The 19140-nt window shown below is 45.1% G+C and overlaps 1 protein-coding gene across 1 annotated transcript in view; it reads left to right on the top strand.

Moving 5' to 3' along the window:
- The window catches only part of NFASC (neurofascin), a 371015-nt gene that overhangs the window by 312064 nt on the left and 39811 nt on the right, over positions 1–19140 (top strand). Inside the window, exons 29-30 of the mRNA XM_086923454.1 lie at positions 10808–10939; positions 13321–13390. Coding sequence (XP_086779580.1) covers positions 10808–10939; positions 13321–13390 — 202 coding nt within the window. The remainder of the gene's footprint in view (positions 1–10807; positions 10940–13320; positions 13391–19140) is intronic.

Raw genomic sequence — 19140 nt, 5'->3', positions numbered from 1 at the left:
GCCTGTATCTCTGTAGGATCTCAGCCTCAGTGAGCATGAACAGGGTTATCCTCTGTCTGTAGACCTGTTCATTTCTTAGCCATTCCCTCAGTCCTTCCTGCTGTAGCCGTAGCCGCCTCGCAATGACATAGAAAGCTGCCATCCTGCAAGTTGCAATGCATTTTGGGACTGTTTATATGGGTTGGAGTTGGTTACCACCTGATTGCAATCCATGGTAAATACCGAGTGAATTCTACCGATTTTGAGCCGATTTCGGTGTTTCTGTGCCTCCCTACATCTCCCCAACTGTCGGAATCGGGGAATTTCCCGATCGGAGATTCATACGAATCGGCATGTTTTCCGATTCGGATCATGTCCGAATCGGTATTTTTTCCGATTCGGTACATGGACCGAATCGGTGATTTTCCAAATCGGTGTCACTAACGAATCGGTAGTAGGACCGATTCGGTGATTTTCCGATTCGGTGTCACTAACGAATCGGTAGTGGGACCGAATCGGTGATTTTCCGATTCGGTGTCACTAACGAATCGGTAGTGGGACCGAATCGGTGATTTTCCGATTCGGTGTCACTAACGAATCGGTACATGGACCGATTCGGTCTTTGTAACCGAATCGGTGTTTTTCCGAATCGTTACATATCCGATTTTCGGTATGTACGTATCGGATTCTTTCACATTCGGTACACATTCCGAATCGGTTTTCTATCCGATTCGTTCTGTTTTTGGTTCCCTACATCTCGATGGCTGTTTACCGATCGGTAAGGGCCAAAAATCGGTATTTTCGGCCGATACCGATCGGTAAAGCCCTACCTACATCGGGCCCTTAATTCTTCACAGAATTTACATATTAATATTGAATATATAATTATTGTTAGGTATTTATTACCCACAATATAGATATTAGAAGACTGAGTTGGTACTACTGACATGTTAAGGAAGTACCATGACAGGTCTGGTCGATCAGTGCGCAAATGCATTCACACCATGGATCTGTGTTTGTACACCTGGTCACACTTTCAAATTCCAGGGATCCACTCAGTATTTCATCCTTCCTGGTTGAGAAAATGAGTACCATTATTTGGGTAACAATAACATCTGGTGATCAGGGCCAAAATGCTCCAAGTGTGATGAATGTGTGATTTACAAATACATGTTACGTTGGATGCATTCGGATTTAGTAAGTGAACAGCAAAGTTTTTAAACTGTTCATGAATTTTAGGCCATCAGACGTTGAACACAAATTAGAGGAAATAATACTCCAAGTTAGAGGAGCCAGATTGTAATCAGATCTTCTTTGTTTTGAGCTAGACACCACAAACAGTAGACAAGCTACACATCTTAACCATCGTCTGACGTGTATGTGCTTAGTAAATTTGCTAGACAGAAATTTAGGATTACAAGCCTAAACAAATTCCATGCATAATACTGGAGGATATAAATGTTATCCCTTTTAGGTCTAGAGCTAGCCAAGACCTTTTGAGTTAACTATAATTAAATGTATAAGGCACATACTAGGGGCTTAAACCAGCCCTCTTCATCCATTGGTCTGTTCTTGTGTCATTCACATTTTTCTTCCAATCACTACTGCATACAATATGGGGCAGTGGGTCCATTGGCTGACTTCACTTGCATGCTCCCTTTTCACAAGGAGCACAGGAATGAGTGCCAGGGACAACTTTGGAAATGCATGCTTTTTGAGACCCAAATAATATATATTTTTCTTTTTTCAAATTTTGTATTTTTTCTTGATTGGCGAAGGCCCAGCAGCTTTTCCAACAATAAAGATTTGTTTTTAAAAAAAAAGAATAACAAAACAAGCAATGGCAAAGCTAAAAGGCTGACAGACAATATCAGACCTGCTGGCTTTACCAATGCTCCTCTGGCTACACAGCCAGTTAAGCTGCTTCTTATGTTCTCAGACAGGCACATGTTTCCTCATACAGAGTAACAGCCAGGCTGCTATGCTTTGAAAGCATTCAGTGCCCTTCTTTGTCAGGCCAAGAAATACCATAAAGAGAGTGTGAAATTGAATCAGTGCGCCAATTGTTTCAATTTTAAGAGCAGAAGCGGAAGATCAAGCATAGCTGGTAGTAGCAGGATTTGGTAACTCAGGTAAGCGTTGATCAAGAGAAACACCGGCATCAATCATCATTCTAAATTCCTCACTGTCTTCACTGGGCTAGTCCAAAAGGGGTCGGGCAAGAGACCCGTGTCTCAGAGGTGGAAAAGTATGCAAGAAAAAAAGACTCATCTCCCTCAAGAAGGCCTGACAAAACTGGGTCTGAGCCTTCTGCACCTTCTTTGAAGGTACCTGCTGGTTCTGATGCAAAAAAAGGCGGTGATGGACCGCTCATTGCTGAAGCATGCATTGTCGTAGAAACCGTTGATGGTTATGTCATCGACAACAACAATGATGCCAGCTTTGTTTTCAAGATCAACCATGAAGAGAATATTGTCGATGACGGCACTGGCAATTATTTTGCTGCAGGACAAATACCGTCAATGGCATAGACATTGGCGGCTCCATTGTCCGAGCCTTCAACCATCTTCAAACATATAAAACAACCGTCAACAACAGCATCCATGAGACAATCGACGAAGCAGTCAATGCTACTGGAATACCCTTCTCCCAGTATAGTCTCTCCTCTTCCACCTACTCACCTCTAGACATTGAAAAGTTTGAAGATGAAGATTCCTTTGGCACTGCTTATAGTCCCCCGCAGCTTCCAAGTTAAATATTAGGAAGACAATGTTGGATACTAAGAGGAAGATTTTTCCTTTCAAGATACACCAGATGCAACAAAGTCCAGATACAGATCTATTGAGGCCTTCGCAGAACAGTACGCCTATGAACCACATGATGAGCAAGAGCAGTTTCAGAAGCTAATGATGGAGGTCCTCACTGCTTTAGCCTCAGATCTCTGTCAAATACTGGCAGACCGCTACAAAAGATTCACACTGGTGTTAATCCGGTACCTTCACAACAAACTCCTGCTCCTAAGCATGCTGCCTCTCCTCATGCTCTTCATCTTATCCATTCAAGACAGGTGCTGCTGCCCAGAACACTGCTGGCCATTACCATCCACAATGATTAATCTCATGTCAATAAACCAGAGGAGGTTGAGATAACAGAATCCACCAGCTGATACTGGAGCGGAGTGGGATGATTATGTGGCACCTCTCTCAGCCCTGCATACTCGACCGGTGGCCATTCCCCTCCTGGTGACATAGGAGGGGGTCGTGCTCTTTTGGAGAGAACTACCTAGAGATTGGCTCTAAGCATTCCTATAAAGCAGTTTGACTGTGTCCTTATGATTTGAAAGAGTCAGCACGCAAATCGGTCCAGGCAATACCAATCATAGTCCACGTATGGTCAGAGGTTCTGAAACTAATGAAGAACCCTGCAGTTGTGGCTGCAGTTCTGCCACATCTGGTTAAGAAATACAAAGCTCCAGACGATTCCCTAGCTTTCCTTATAGGAACCAGCGGCCTGATTCGGTGTTCATGCAAGCTGCCCAGATACATTTGAGAAATCCCTCTACACCTTTAAGCACTCCACCTGACAGGGTGGGTAGACGCTTGGATAATGTGGGCAAGAGATTTTCGGCAGTGGCAGCAATACCATTCGAGCATTCAAGGCAATGTCTCAATCAATGTCCTAGCCATATTGGGAAGATACATCAGGCAGAAGTGGTCCGACCTAGGAGGTTTTCTTGTGTTCCTACCAGAAGAAAAGAGGGAAAAGGCAAGAGTGCTCATGTAAAGAGTATGAAAGAACATCTGCCGACATCATTCACACTGCCATGGATGTTGCCTGCACTGGCTTTCGTCAATGGAGTTTTGAGGAGGCAAGGATGGCTCAAAGCAAACCTACTTTCGACCTGAGTTGCAGACTAAAATATTGTACACGCTTTAGGCCCTATTTGGTAAGCCCATGGGCAGTGCTGTTCAGTCAAAAAAATTAAGCCAGGGCGGTGAACTCCGCTCCACTCATGGAGTTTTCCGCTCTCTGCATTACGTGGAGCTCACAGAGTTCCAAAAAACTCTGCTCCCCCTACACAGAGCAGAGTTTTTTCCCTCGCTCACGTTCGTCATCGCCAAGTTGGCGAACAAGGAAAATCCACCTCCCGGCGAGATCTTTCCTCCTTCGCGATCGACAACATCAGGTTGGCGGGCGCGAGCGTGAAAAATAAACCTCCTGGCGAGATTTCTTAACGCAGGGAGGTCAGGGTTCTCATTGCGAGTGGTCCCGTATGAGAAACTGCCCGTTCGAGTTGAGAAAACTGCTGTTTGAGTAAAAATCTACTTGAGCGGCAGAAAGGAAAGCAGCGCCCGCTTACGCTGTGCATGGTGCTGTTCGCAGTGATTGCACAGTGCGGACAAGCATCCGTCACTGAAAATCACTGTGAACTGCATTTTTCTATCGCATTCCCCCGCCTGCGGAGCTCCATGTAGCGCGGCAGCGTTTTTTCCACTTTGCGAAGTTTCGCGTAGTGCTACTTCGCGAATTTCGCCCAGGGTTACATAAAATCAAATACTGAAACAGTAATGTCTTTGGAGGTGTGCAGCAGCACTGTTTTCACCCTTTTGGTAGCGCTGGAGGACAAGGCCAGTTTTCTTATAGAGAATATGTCCAGTCCTAAAGATTCCAACCTTACCCCCAAACACAGCAGGCTTAGCGCCATCAGTACTCCCAACAGCATTATAGACCACTGCCAACTGCAGCCTATTCAAGACAGCCTCCACGTAAGAGGTCCTCAGCATCTAACAAAGGAGAATACTCATCAAGGCGTCAGTGAAGTCTTTCAGGCACCGGTCACATTTATCCCCATGCAGGGTGGACCGGAGAGTTTTCAATTACTACAACAACTGGAAAGCTATTACCACAGATAGGAGGGGGCTGGATCTAATTCATGGTGGCTCTGCTTTAGAATTCATTCGGAAACCTCCTCAAAGCCCACCTTGCAGGAGGTCACATCAACATCGTTGTCTGTTAAAATTGGAGATTCTTTCACTTCTCCAGGAATAAGCCACAGAAGAGATCCCTAACACCCATCAGAACACAGGATTCGATTCCGGCTTTTTCCTTATCAAGTAAAATTGGCACAATGGAGGCAAAGTCTCGAGTTATAGCAGATAATTTTGGATGGTTGGACTGCAGGAAATCTTCCAGTTACTAGACCAAGGAGATTTTATGACTTCCCTAGATCTCCAAGATGCTTATTCATATTCCTATCCATCCCAATCATCGAAAACATGTAAGGTTCAAAGGGGCTGGCTGCCATTATCAATTCAAAGTTTAACCCTTTGGTCTCAAGTCAGCTCCTCAAATTTCTCACATTTTTACCAATTGCATGTCCTCGGTCGCCCCTTATCTGAGCAGGGAAGGAGATCAGACTTTCCCCTACCTGAATGACTGGCTTATAAAAAGCCCTTCATATGATTCTGAAAAGGAATCAACAATAGCATATATTTAGTTGTTTATGGATCTAGGTCTTATGCTAAACTGGGTGAAATTTGCCTCCAACCAATAACATTTGTAGGAACACTTTTAGATACAATATTATTCAAGTCCTTCCCTGCAAATGAAGGGATGCTGAGAATAATTCATCTGGCCACCTGCCTCTCGAAAAGAAGGATGCTGTCTTCCAGCATTTCCCTAATTCCTCTCTATCCTCCGCATGAGCCCTATTTTCAATCAATCAATCAATGTACTTGTAGAGCGCGCTACTTACCTGTGAGGTCCGAAGGCGCTGAGGGGAGGGGGGGTGCTGCTACCGCTCGAAGAGCCAGGTCATGAGGAGTCGTCTGAAGGTGAGTAGATCTTGGGTCTGCCGTATGTGGGTAGGGAGGGTGTTCCAGGTCTTGGCGGCGAGGCAGGAGAAGAATCTGCCACCGGAGGTCGTTCGTTGGATGCGGGGGACAGCGGCCAGGGCGAGGCTGGCGGAGCAGAGCTGGCGGGTGGGGGTGTGGCAGCTGAGTCTGCTGTTAAGGTAGGCTGGTCCGGCGTTGTGGAGTGCTTTTTGTGCGTGGGTGAGGAGCTTGAAGGTGATCCTCTTGTCGACGGGGAGCCAGTGTAGGTCTCTCAGGTGGGGGGTGATGTGGCTCCAAGAGAAAAAATATACAAACAGTCAAGTCAAGTCAAGTCATAAAATTTGTATAGCGCACTACATACCCAGAGGGTTTCAAGGCGCTCAGGAAGGGGAGGGGGATTATTTGTCGAATATCCATGTTTTAAGCTGCTTTCTGAACGCTAGGTGGTTCTGGGTGAGGCGAAGGTAAGCGGGGAGTGAGTTCCATGTTTTAGCAGCTAGGTATGAAAAGGATCTGCCTCCCATGGTGGACTTGTTGATGCGAGGTACAGTGGCGAAGGCTTGGTTGGAGGAGCGAAGTTGGCGGGAGGGGGTGTAGAAGGACAGTCGAGAGTTGAGGCAATCTGGTCCGATGTCGTAGAGTGATTTGTGTGCGTGGGTAAGCAGTCGGAAAGTGATCCTCTTATTGACGGGTAGCCAGTGGAGGTCTTTAAGGTGGCCAGAGATGTGTTCGTTGCGTGGGATGTCTAATATGAGCCTGGCTGAGGCGTTTTGGATTCGTTGTAGTTTCTTCTGGAGTTTAGAGGTGGAACCTGCGTAGAGGGTGTTTCCGTAGTCCAGTCGGCTCGTGACCAGAGCGTGGGTGACTGTTTTCCTTGTTTCGGAGGGGATCCAGTGAAATGTTTTTCTGAGCATGCGAAGAATGTTAAAGCAGGAAGAGGATACGGCGCTGACTTGTCTGTTCATTGAAAGTGAAGAATCCAGGATGACGCCAAGGTTCCGTGCGTGGTCTGTCGGGATGGGTGCTTTTCCGAGGGCTTCCGGCCACCAGGAGTCGTCCCAAGCAGAGGGGGATGTACCTAAGATGAGGACTTCTGTTTTGTCTGAGTTCAGTTTCAGCCGGCTTTGTTTCATCCATTCGGCGACATCTTTCATTCCTTCGTGTAGGTTAGTTTTGGCGGTGCTGGGGTCCTTGGTGAGAGAAAGGATCAGTTGAGTGTCATCCGCGTAAGAGATGATGTTGAGGTTGTGTTGGCGGGCGATGGCCGCGAGGGGGCTCATGTATACGTTGAAGAGGGTGGGACTGAGTGATGATCCCTGAGGTACGCCGCAGATGACTTCAGAGGCCCCGGACTTGAATGGAGGAAGGCGGACTCTCTGGGTTCTTCCGGTGAGGAACGAGGTGATCCATTCAAGTGCTTTTCCTTGTATTCCGATGTTATTGAGGCGTTGTAGAAGGGTGCTGTGGCAGACTGTGTCGAATGCTGCAGAGAGGTCGAGGAGGATGAGGGCGACTGTGTCTCCACTGTCCAGTAGAGTTCGAATGTCGTCTGTTGCTGCGATGAGGGCGGTCTCAGTGCTGTGTTTTGCTCGGAAGCCAGATTGTGAGGGGTCGAGGATTTGTTGGCTTCGAGGAAGGCGGCGAGCTGGTTGTTGACGGCTTTCTCGATGACTTTGGCCGGGAATGGAAGAAGCGAGATGGGGCGGTAGTTTTTGAGTTCGGTGGGGTCTGCTGTTGGTTTTTTCAGAAGGGCGGTGAGTTCAGCGTGTTTCCAGTCTTCTGGGAAGGTAGCGGAGTTGAAGGAGCAGTTGATGACGTCTCGGAGGTGCGGTGCTATGACGGAGTCTGCTTTGTTGAAGATGTGGTGAGGGCATGGGTCTGTGGGGGATCCCGAGTGGATGGAGTTCATCAGGCGGATGGTGTCCTCAGTGGAGATTGGGTTCCAGGCGTTAAGGGTGTTTACGGGGGGAAGATGGTCATCAGATGGTAGGGTGGGTTGGCTTCCGGGTTGGTTGTCAAAGCTGTTGTGGATGTCTGCAATTTTGTTGTGGAAAAAAGAGGCTAGGGAGTCGCAGAGGGTTTGAGAGGGGGTGATGTCGTTGGAGTTGGCCGAGGGGTTGGAAAATTCCTTGACGATGTTGAAAAGTTCCTTGCTGTTGTGGGCGTTGTTGTCAAGTCGATCCTTGAAAGCTGTTTTCTTGGCTTTTCGGATTAGTTGGTGATGAGTGCGGGTGGCGCTTTTGAAGGCGTCCTTGGTGCTGGTGGATGGGTCTTTTTTCCAGGCCTTTTCAAGGGAGCGGCATAGTTTCTTGGACTTCTTGAGATCATCGTTGAACCATGAGGCCTTCTTGCTGCCAGGTTTGTTTTGACGTTTTTTCAGTGGTGCTAAGGTGTCGGCGGTGTTGGATAACCATAGGGTGAGGTTGGAGGCGGCTTCGTTGGCGTTAGAAGAGAGGGCTGGGGAGTTTTGAAGGAGTGATGCGGAGATCTGGTCCGTGGTGATTTTGTTCCAGTTTCTTTGCAGAGTTGGTTGGAGGTGGTTGATGGGTTTCGGCTTGTTGTAGGTGAAGTGAACGCAGCTGTGGTCAGTCCAGAGGAGATCCGTAGTGTGGCTGAAGGAGACAGAGAAAGATCTTTAGAAGAAATCATTCAGACCACTCCCAAATGAGGTCCGCCATGCTTTGGGCGATGCAGAAAGGCAATGTCTCATTAGGCCTCACATTTCTAAACTCACCGCCTAAACTTGTGAAGACCGCAGATTCATCTTTAGCTGGATGGGGAGTATATTTACAAGGCTTGGAGGTTAGTGGACAATGGCAATACAAGGAGAACAGGGTGCATATCACTCTTCTGGAGCTTAAGATAACAATCCATTTATGCAAGAATAAAGTGCTCCTCTTTGCTTGTTGATACAGACAACGAAACTGTGAACAAGAAAGGCGTTACAAGGTTGCGCCTGTTGTCTATGGAAGTAAAAAAAAATTAACTCACGGTGCCCAAGTGCGTGATTAGGGTACAGCAATGCATGAGGACTAATGGCAACAAGAGTGAACGCCTGGAAGAAGTCAATATATTCAATAGCGCATCATAGTTCCTAGGAGCATAGGTGAGTCTGAGGTGATTGATAGTTATGGCAACAAGATTAATCGTCTGGGTGAAGTCAATATAATCATTCAGACTTCGCAGTGCCTCTGAGCCTGAGTGAGGCTGCAGTACATAACTGTGACTAGTCTTGTTGCCATTAGTCCTCATGCATTGCTGTATCCTAATCACGCACTTGGGCACCGTGAGTTTCAGTAAATATATAGCCTTCATGCTCCCTGACGCTGATCAAGTACGTAGAACGACAGGTTTCTCCTCCCCCGTACTTGTAGGTAGTCTCACTCTTCACACGACGCTGATCAATATATCTGCCTGTGATAACAATATCTAATTAGACTATGGTTCTCTTCTTGTTGTTTTTATCCCCGCCCCTTCCCTTAGGGCTTCCACCTCGGGACACTCTAATCCGGGGCATTATTTGCATCTGGTCATCATTTGGCAATTTCCAAACCAGTATTGCTATAGTGCTAGAGTATGTGTTCTATTTACCTTGGTCCTGATGAAGTGCCACTTGACCCGTTAGGGGCTGCCAGGCACGAAACATGTCAACCTTATACACCACTCCAGCCCTGTAGGATCATAATATCCAGTTAGGGCCCAGTCTTTTTAGTTAGGCTAGTGTCCCAAGGGATATAAACACAACATGTTAGGGTAATCCTAGACCTATTTTATCCTTCACACTCACCGCACTACCTAGCCCACACACCTGTTCTAACCCTTCAGCTTCATCATCAAAAGATTTCCGCTAAAGAGCCCCTTCGCGGGTGCCCATCAGGCATTGCAGCGCTGGCCCGCTGAGGAGCACTCCAGATGATGAAGCATGACATCCTTCTGGTGAATGAGGGCACTTTTGGAAAAGACCTCCCTTTCCCCCACCCTAGGAACTGCACGCCCCTGTTAACAATATCACTTCTTTAAACGTGTTAAACAATGCTTTCACCTATATTGCTTGTGATAATTATCAGCGGACTCCCACTTCTACGATGGAGAAAATTCAAGCACATGAGTCAATTAAAGATATCAATACTGGAGAACTAAAATATACAGGTAAGTAACTTTTTTTCCTTTAAATAAACTTCTCATGCTTTCTCCAAAGGTGAATACATGCATCTCTTTTGTAATAGCACAGCCTGCACCTTGCTTTTAAGATCCAAGATAAGTTTGTCTAAAAGTTGTTAATGAGTATCAATGAATCCAATATAAACGTGTTTGAAATGTTTGACCTAAGAGAGCCTTACTGAGGATATGTGCTTGAGATGTTGGTCTGGGGTTGAGAAATCCAAAATATTCACAGCTTTCGATGATGCTTAAGCCTCTGTGATTCGGTATGAGTAGGGATATGGAGGAGCTTCTCTGAAACACACTTCCACATCGTATATCTAGGAACACTTTCTTTGAGTATGACATATTCTGTGAAACAGCTCTGATTTGTTTACTCTAAGGAGCAATGATGCTGCACAGCATGCTGTGTGACAGTAATTTGGATGTGTATGTTCTGTTAGGCATTTATTCTGTTTGGCAAATTGTCTAGTGCAGTAATTCTGAAGCCATAATTTGTGCAAAGGTAATTCTATTGAATATATTATTTGGGGCAGTGATTCTGATGATCATATTTGTGACAATATGTGTAATGTGAACGTTTTGTAAAATTAAAACCAATAGGCCTCATTTTGCACTGCAATTCTGATGTGATTGGTCTGTGGGATAGTAATTTGGATGGAAATATTTCTGGCACAGACTTTATTGTGTGCTTGTTCAGTCACATATATTTTCAAAGAGACAGACAAAACTGGCACTTGTGGACACCTGTCCTAGGCCCAAGCTGGTGAGAACCTGTCCTTTGTATTTCATCTAAATGATTAGTCTAACTTTCACCTGTCTTCTCTCGCTAGCCTACACCAAGAGTCAGGTGGACATTGCTACCCAGGGCTGGTTCATTGGCCTCATGTGCGCAGTGGCACTGCTGGTGCTCATCCTCCTTATCGTCTGCTTTATCCGGAGAAGCCGTGGTGGAAAATACCCAGGTAGGGATGCATCTGCACTCCATCACTGACTGATAAAGCTGGGAGATGTTTGGGAGTAGTCAAACCAGTGCCATAGCAAATCGAAGGGAACAGATTGTAGGATTTTTCTGCTTCTGCTCGCCTCTGTAGGGTACACATCACATACAGGTGAAAAAAGGGTCTTGTATCCCCATCCCTCCAGCCTGTCAGAAGTATGGTGCATCATGTGTGTAAATAATTGGTTGTCAGCTGTTTGTTGGACCTGTCCTATCTTGCACGTTTTACCTTCAAAGTTCCCTTCCACCTCAGCCCTTTTGTCATTTACCCAAGATAGTATCTGTCCAAGCACAAGCTAGATTATGGCAGACTGTAGGAGGATCCCCTGAGCGCCTCCTACTCTGTTGCCAAGGTAGTAGCCTCCCTGGCTTGACCATGATAAGATTTCATGGGTGGTGGCAATATTTATGATTTTGGCTACAAACATTTTAATGTACCATGGTGGACACCTGCTAGTATACCCTCCCATGCAAAATGTGAATCAGTCCTCTTTGACAACATATTTCCTTACATGTCTAGGTGAGCTGTCAGAACAAGTGTTTTAGAGGACTGTTTCAATGGATGTTTTGAATCCCAACTAATAAGTAGATATTTACTAATGTGACGCCACACTAGGAGGCATACTGCCCTTCGGATATGGCTCTCTGCATCCCATTGAGTCAACACTAGTTTTCTGGCTTAGGGCTGCAATACATTTCCTTTCAGCCTAAATTGGATTTTCCCCATGTTGCCATAAAACAGACCATATGACCATGTCTTGTTCTCTGAGAGACTGGACATCCAGTGATTTGCTGATTGTGCGCTGTTTCTCTTATTAAGTACTCGGTCTCTGGGGCCAGCACTCTGTAGAGTATCATAATCAGGCACGGCCCGTGCAGGTAAGAGCGGTGTGGGGGGGTAGTCGACATACGACGATGAGGTAACCTTAAATAATAAAAAAAACGACAAATCACTGACTTTGCTCTCACCGCAATCTCTTTATGATTCCAAATATCTGTATGATTAGGATAGAAGTCAATTCTTTCTTGCATCTGGGTCCTAAATGCTGGACTAACTTCTCTTCTCATCTCATAAAGAAACCAACTTTTTACTCTTCTGTAAATTAATGAAGACAGACCTTTTCCCACCTTGTTAGGGTTCATTCCTTGTGTTAAACAGCTTTGTTATTAAGTAGGTTTAGGAGCAAGGACACTCTCTGTGGTAATACCACACTATAAAATACAAAGGGCCTGATTTATATGTCGGCGGAAAGGGTGCTTCATCGCAACGGAGTACCCTTCCCACTAAAATAATGGTCCGCCCGCCCGCCAGATTTACTGGGCAGCAATTCAGTGTTTATGACGTCACATGACGCCACATTCAGTTCATGCAGGCTGAGAGGCTGTCAAGTCATCTGCCACGTTCATGTATGACACATGATCTTGTATCCTGAAACAGGTGGTGTCATCCAGTTCCATGTTTCTTTGAGCCACATGCAGAACTAGAGCCAGACCTACAAGACTAGAAAATGGGTGGAGGAGTTCCTTCGAGTGTAAACATATACAACATATACATATACAACACAACTGTATACACTTAGAATGAGTCTGTCTCTGTCATGCGGTGCTTAGAGTACATCATCAATAGATTTACAAACCATTAAAAGAATCATTTGTTTACTGGGGAATGATTTGCCATCAGAGAGGTCTGTCAGTTACATCAGATATTTCCACCAGCCTTTAATCATGAACTACGAGGATACATTTCTAACATTCCTACACATTTATGAAGTATGTGTGTGATTGTGCATCCATTCTATAGGGATGAGTTAGGAAAAAAGCACAAATTGTGAGGAAATGGTAGCAGCATGCATGTGGTATGGGGATGTGTGAGAACTGTGTTCATGCTGTGCTGATGTGTAGCTAGTTTGCACTTAAGGAATAAAAATTAGTAGCAGACGGACAAACTCAGTACTGAGAAAGTGCATTTTGAAAGTGGGGAAGTGATAGTGGTGGGAAAGTAGCATAGGGAGTTTGTAAAGGATGCACATGTGTATGAATGTGTGTGGGACATTCATGTATTAAGAGAATGTACAAGACTTAAATCATTGTGTGAATGCGTGACGCAAGGTCAGAAGAATGTTTGCTGGTGGTAATGGCCTTCACATTGTATAGGTTACTGTTAAGGGCATGTAAATATGGAGATATATGAAGGGTATGCACACAGGTGACTAACTTGGAACATTTGAGCAGATAGATGTTGCATAATGAATGAGATTGTGAAGAGCAAAAGAAATGGTATTTATCACACCCAGGTGCCAGGAAGGTCTTTTCATACAGTTATGATGTTGTGCTTCCTCCTTTTAGTGCGAGAGAAGAAGGATACGCCACTTGACCCGGAGGACAGGAAGGATGAGGATGGCTCTTTCGATTATAGGTAAGTGCTTCCCACATTTTATTCCCAGGGTCCTGAGCAATACTGTCTCAGTATTCAGAAAGACGTACATGAGACACTGATGCAAAGGCAGGTGCAGTTAGCTTTGCCATGCATAAGCGGTACCTAGACAGACATATGGAAGAGACGCGTTCTTGAAAATAAGGCCATGCATACAGATGAAAAACAGATGAACAAAAGAATCAAATGTAGGTTCAAAAAGCAACAGACTGAAAACACCTTGCCATAAGTAGTTCATAAATGTTAGCACAATATGCGCACACATATTCCCACCTAGGGGTTTTTTCACCTGCACCAATTGCTCGATACTCAAACTTGGAAAATCTAGGACGAAAGAAGTCTGCATCAATGATCATTAATACAAAATTGAGGACTTCATTAACTGCGAGAGCACTAACGTGGTATATTTGATAACATGCCCGTGTGGTCAGAATTATATTGGAAGCTCAACAAGACCCTTGAAAGTACGCATTCAAGAACATTATCGAAATATCCATAAAACAGACACACGACAACCCTTGGTTGATCACTTTTTAAAAAACCACGTTCATCAATTAAGCTTCTCGTTTGTAGGCCTAAAAAACTGAAATCACACAAACGTGGTGGAAATCAAGAACTGCACCTACGAAGAGAAGAAAGTTCCCTGATTATCAGAATGAACACTGTGGAGAAAGGACTGAATCAAGAACATGAGTGGCATCACTGGCTTTAAGACCATAAACTTCTTTTGTGAACTGCACCACTACTCCTAACATTTAAAATCGGATAAATCAGGGTTTTGAATAAAAATACTACTACTCAGATCGCCTAAAATAAATCTTTCCAATGGCGAAGAACCATGACCATACATGCCGAATCAAAACGACCAAATTTTGAAATTATTGAAGCTACTTTTCATAGATAATAAGAAACCCTTGGAATGAACATTTTCCATTAAACATTTTCCATTAAAGATCCATTAATTCCCAAAAATTCCTTTTAACTGGCTTAAAAACCGTACTGTTCCCCACATCCTCAATATAAATATAAAACTAGAGAGAAGTCAATAATCATAAATATAAGACCTATGGCTTTTCTGTATTACGCAGTTAGAAAAAATGGAACGTGTTAGTTCCTGATTTCAAACTTTAATCATCTGTTTGGATATATTAGATTAACAACCTTCAATAATATTCTTTCTCTTCATAAAAGGCGTTTTTGGGCTCTCTGATCTTTCTCTAAAGACATCAAGAAAATTGTGGAATAGCAACATAATAATCCTTCCAAAATAGCCACCAGACAAACAACCATGTAAACGAACTACTGGTTGTCTGTTCTTTATGTTTGACTAACTTACAACACGAGCCGGTTTTTAATAAAACGTAATGGGTTTCCCTTTGAAAAGTAACACTTTCCACATTCAATATGTCAAAGCTCATCGACAATTATACCACCTTTGAGTAAATACTTTTAAAATTGTCTAAGCTTGTGTAACAAACCTCATGAAACTTCCGGGTCACGTGACCTAAATAAACACGAATTCACGTAGGAGTCATCACTACGGGACTTCGTTGCAGCGCACGGCGTTTTGCAGGAATGCTTTACTCTTCCGAGGAGATTTAACTCCAAATTGAATTATTTATAGAATGTATTGTGATATATATACAAATGGTGATGCATACTAGAGAATCCAACAGAATGACACTATGCAATTGAATTTAGCCTTGAGAAAGCCCTGGCGCAATTCGCCACAGAGGGCGAAACACGTGTCGGCTGTCAATATTCAATCCTTGCATCAATAAAAATCTATTTTCCTAAAAATTGGATCGACCCTCTTTCTTGAGTGAAAACTTGCATCAATGACTACTGGATTCAACCCCATATAGCATCCTAACTTGGAATACATACTCTCCCTACTTAATTTATTTATTTATTTATTTTATGGAATTTTTAATGCGCAGCTACTACCCAAGGGTGTCTAGGCGCAGTATGATACTTTAAGATACAGTGGTAAGCACAAACCTATTGGTTGAAGAGCCAAGTCTTCAATGCCCTACGAAAACAGATGAGAGTAGGAGCAGTTTTGATATGTGAGGGTAGAGAGTTCCACAATCTAGGAGTTGCTACCAAGAAGCGTCTGTCTCCCCAGGTGGCGGTTCTTGTTCGGGGAACAGCTAGTAGACAACTGGCTGCTGATCTTAGGTTCCTTATAGGGGTGTATGGCTGAAATGCCTCTCTTAGAAATTTCGGGCCGGTATGATGTATGGCCTTATAGGCAATACATAATGCCTTAAATTTAATCCTGCTCTCCACTCTTAGCCAATGAAGATGGCGTATAGCTGCCGAGGTGGACTGGCGCCTTGGAATGTTGAGGAGGACTCTGGCTGCCATATTTTGAACGGATTGAAGCTTGTTCAAAATATATTTGTGCGTGTTAAAAAAGAGGGCATTTCCGTAATCAAGCTTGGAAAACACCAAGGTGGTAATCAGTGTTTTTCCAGCTGATGCTGGCAAGTACGGTAGCAGCTTTTTTATCTTTTTCAACGTGAAAAAGGCAACTGAAACAACCTTATTTACATGATGTTTGAAGGACAGATATTTATCAAAGATCACTCCAAGATTCCTGACCTTTGCAACTGGGACCGGAGGCGGACCCATCTGAGTAGGCCACCAAATCGGGGACCATTCAGGAGAGATGTTACCAAAGGTCATAACCTCCGTTTTCTCCGCATTCAGTTTTAGGCAATTGCTGTGCATCCAAGCTTGTACCTCCAATATCCCCTCTTGAAAATTAGCTGCCACCACTGGGCCGTTCTTATGCACCGCCAACACAAGTTGGGTGTCATCAGCGTAGGTAGTTAGGCGCATCCCGTGAGATTTTATGACCCTTGCCAAATCTGCAACATAAATGTTAAAAAGCGCAGGGCTTAACGACGATCCTTGGGGGACCCTGCATGGCAGTTTGGAAGTCGACGAATAATAATTGCCCAGTTTAACTGCCTGTATGCGGTTAGCTAAAAAAGAAGCTATAAGATCTTTGGCCAAATTGTTAATCCCCAGGGCTGTGACACGGTCGACCAAGATGGTATGGTCGACCGTGTCAAAGGCCGCCGAGAGATCCAACAGAATGAGCACTGCTGCTCCTCCCGAATCCAAGATGTGTCTGATTTCATCGGAGGCCTTTATCAGCGCTGTTTCGGTTCCGTGTCCCCTCCGGAAACCGAACTGTGTATCATCCAGAAGTTCATGTTGTTCAATGAACTCTGAGAGCTGCTGGGTCATGATGGCCTCTACGATTTTAGCGGGAAAGGGCAGGCAAGCAATGGGTCTGTAATTGGCCGTAACAGTGGGGTCTAAAGAAGGCTTTTTGAGCAAAGGTTTAACGATGGCCTTCTTCCAGATGTCCGGGTAGACGCCTGTTTTAAAGATGGCATTACAAATGGTGGTGAGCGGCTGAGAGATAGTATTGTGGAGTTGATTCATTATATCAGGAGGGCATGGATCAAGCGGAGAGCCTGATTTGATCTTGGCAGCAAGTATGCTGACCTGATCTTCTGTCACTGGCTTTAAACCAGAAAAAGAAGGATGGATCACAGCCAAGTGGGAGGATGGTTCAGTCCTGACTTCCGCCGGTAACTGAGGGAAAATTGAATAAATATCCATGACCTTGGTGGTGAAGAAATTGGCCAACGAGTTACAGAATTCCTGAGAATGTTCAGTTGCAGAGCCAGTGGGAGGAGTAGATAGAGAATTCACGACCTGGAATAACATCCTTGCTGAGTTCTGGGCTTGTTCAATTTGACCAGTAAAGAATGTGTTTTTTTGAGTGATGATAGCTTTCTTATAAATTGCCAGAGCATCTTTATAAGTTTGCTTAGCAGAGGGGCTATAATGCTTTCTCCAGCGTCTTTCTAGACTTCTACAATATTGACGCTGGAGGCGCAGCTCCTCTGTGAACCACTGGGCCGATGGTGTAGCTCTATTTGGGCAGTAAGATTTCTCAGGTGCCACTTGATTAGCTGCATTTAGTAACCATTCCTGAAAGCTAGTGGACAGAGTTTCAGGATCATAAGAACTTTCCGGGACCAAAGTCCTAAGGAGGTTTGCGAGATGGAGAATATCGGCCGTTTTCCAGGCTCGTGTTCCCAGTGATGACCGGGCTTTGGTCTGGGGGGGGTTAGATTGTACTGCTCGGATTCTGAAGATGATGGCTTGGTGATCAGACCATACCAATGGTAGTACTGCTATCAGGTCAATACCTGGATTATTTATGAACAGACCGTCTAGTGTGTGCCCCGCTTCATGTGTGGGACCTCTCACCAACTGTTGCAATCCTATTGCTTGCATGTCTGCAATAAGTTGGGCTGTGTCCTTGGTTTCCATATCTTCCAATGGAAAGTTAAAATCTCCAAGGATAGTATAATCCAAGAATCCTATAACAGATTCAGTAATTTCTGCGAGCGCAGCTAAGAATTTTGTTCGGGGGCCCGGTGGTCTATAGACCAATGTCCCTCTAAAAGCTTGTTTCTGCGTGAGATTGATAACAAACGCGATAGCTTCGCAGTTAGGGGTTGGAATGTGCTCAAATTTTGTCCGATAAGCATCTTTATGAATGATGGCTGAGCCACCACCTCGCCCGGAAGTTCTATCTTGTCTAACGACACAATAACCTTCAGGGGTGGCAGCGACAAAGTCAGGGCCAGAGGCGTCGTCACCCCAGGATTCGGTGATGAACAAAATATCCAATTCCTGGTTGATAATGCAATCCCTGATAGATAAACTATGTTTGGGAAGGGAGCGAGAGTTAATGAGTGCCGCTTTAAAATAATGGCCAGTGCGAAATTGAGCCCTGGTAATTGAAGGTAGATGCGCAGTGTGGTTAGCTGCAGGTACAGGCAGTGGGAGGGTATAATGACATCCCGTGCATGATGGCCCTATGGGAGTAAGATCGTTAGGGAGCGATAGCACCTTACAAGACCTACCTAATCCAGGGTTCATCCCTCTTAGCTGACCGGAGGTATAGGAAACGGTAGGAGTAATATCATGGAAGGCAGCTTGGACAGGGGGGATGGCCCTGGGCCCGGTGCAGGCTCGGACGGGCGCAGACGGGCTTGTCTTAGGCGCGTCTTCGGCGCGCGCCCGCTGCGCTCGTCCGCTGCGCATCCTGGTGAGAGAGGACTAAGTAGCTCTCTCCCGGAAGTGAAGGAGAGCTAGAATGCGTCCCAAGGCAGCCCCAAGATGGCGGGTGGTGCTCGAGGACGAGTCCGATTCAAGAAGCCCTGTTCCCTCTGATGTGAATGGGTAGGTGAGGTGCAAGTAAGCGCCAATTCTATTCTGTTAAATTCGGCAGCCTGGTAATGAATTTACAATAATTCCGTTTTTAAAATTACACAAGTTAAAATAAGCACAAGACGACCTAAAAAGCCTGAACACAGGTCTAGAATTATTAACAAGCTGGGCGGTGTGAGAGCGCTTCGTGCTCAGTGCTGTATAATCATCCGAGCCTCTGGCTCGTTCGGTCTAAGTAGCTCTCTCCCGGAAGTGGAGGAGAGCTAGAACGCGTCCCGAGGCAGCCCCAAGATGGCGGGTGGTGCTCGAGGATGAGTCCGATTCAAGAAGCCCTGTTCCCTCTGATGTGAATGGGTAGGTGAGGTGCAAGGAAGCGCCAATTCTATTCTGTTAAATTCATATTCTTAAAAACATATTCCCACTCATCATTCACACACACAACAATAATCATGCTTCACTCTGCA

Source organism: Lissotriton vulgaris, chromosome 5, assembly GCF_964263255.1.
Source record: "Lissotriton vulgaris chromosome 5, aLisVul1.2, whole genome shotgun sequence".
Classification (NCBI taxonomy): Eukaryota; Metazoa; Chordata; class Amphibia; order Caudata; family Salamandridae; genus Lissotriton; species Lissotriton vulgaris.
Note: the sequence above shows the minus strand (reverse complement) of the source record. Positions and strands in the feature narration are given on the sequence as shown.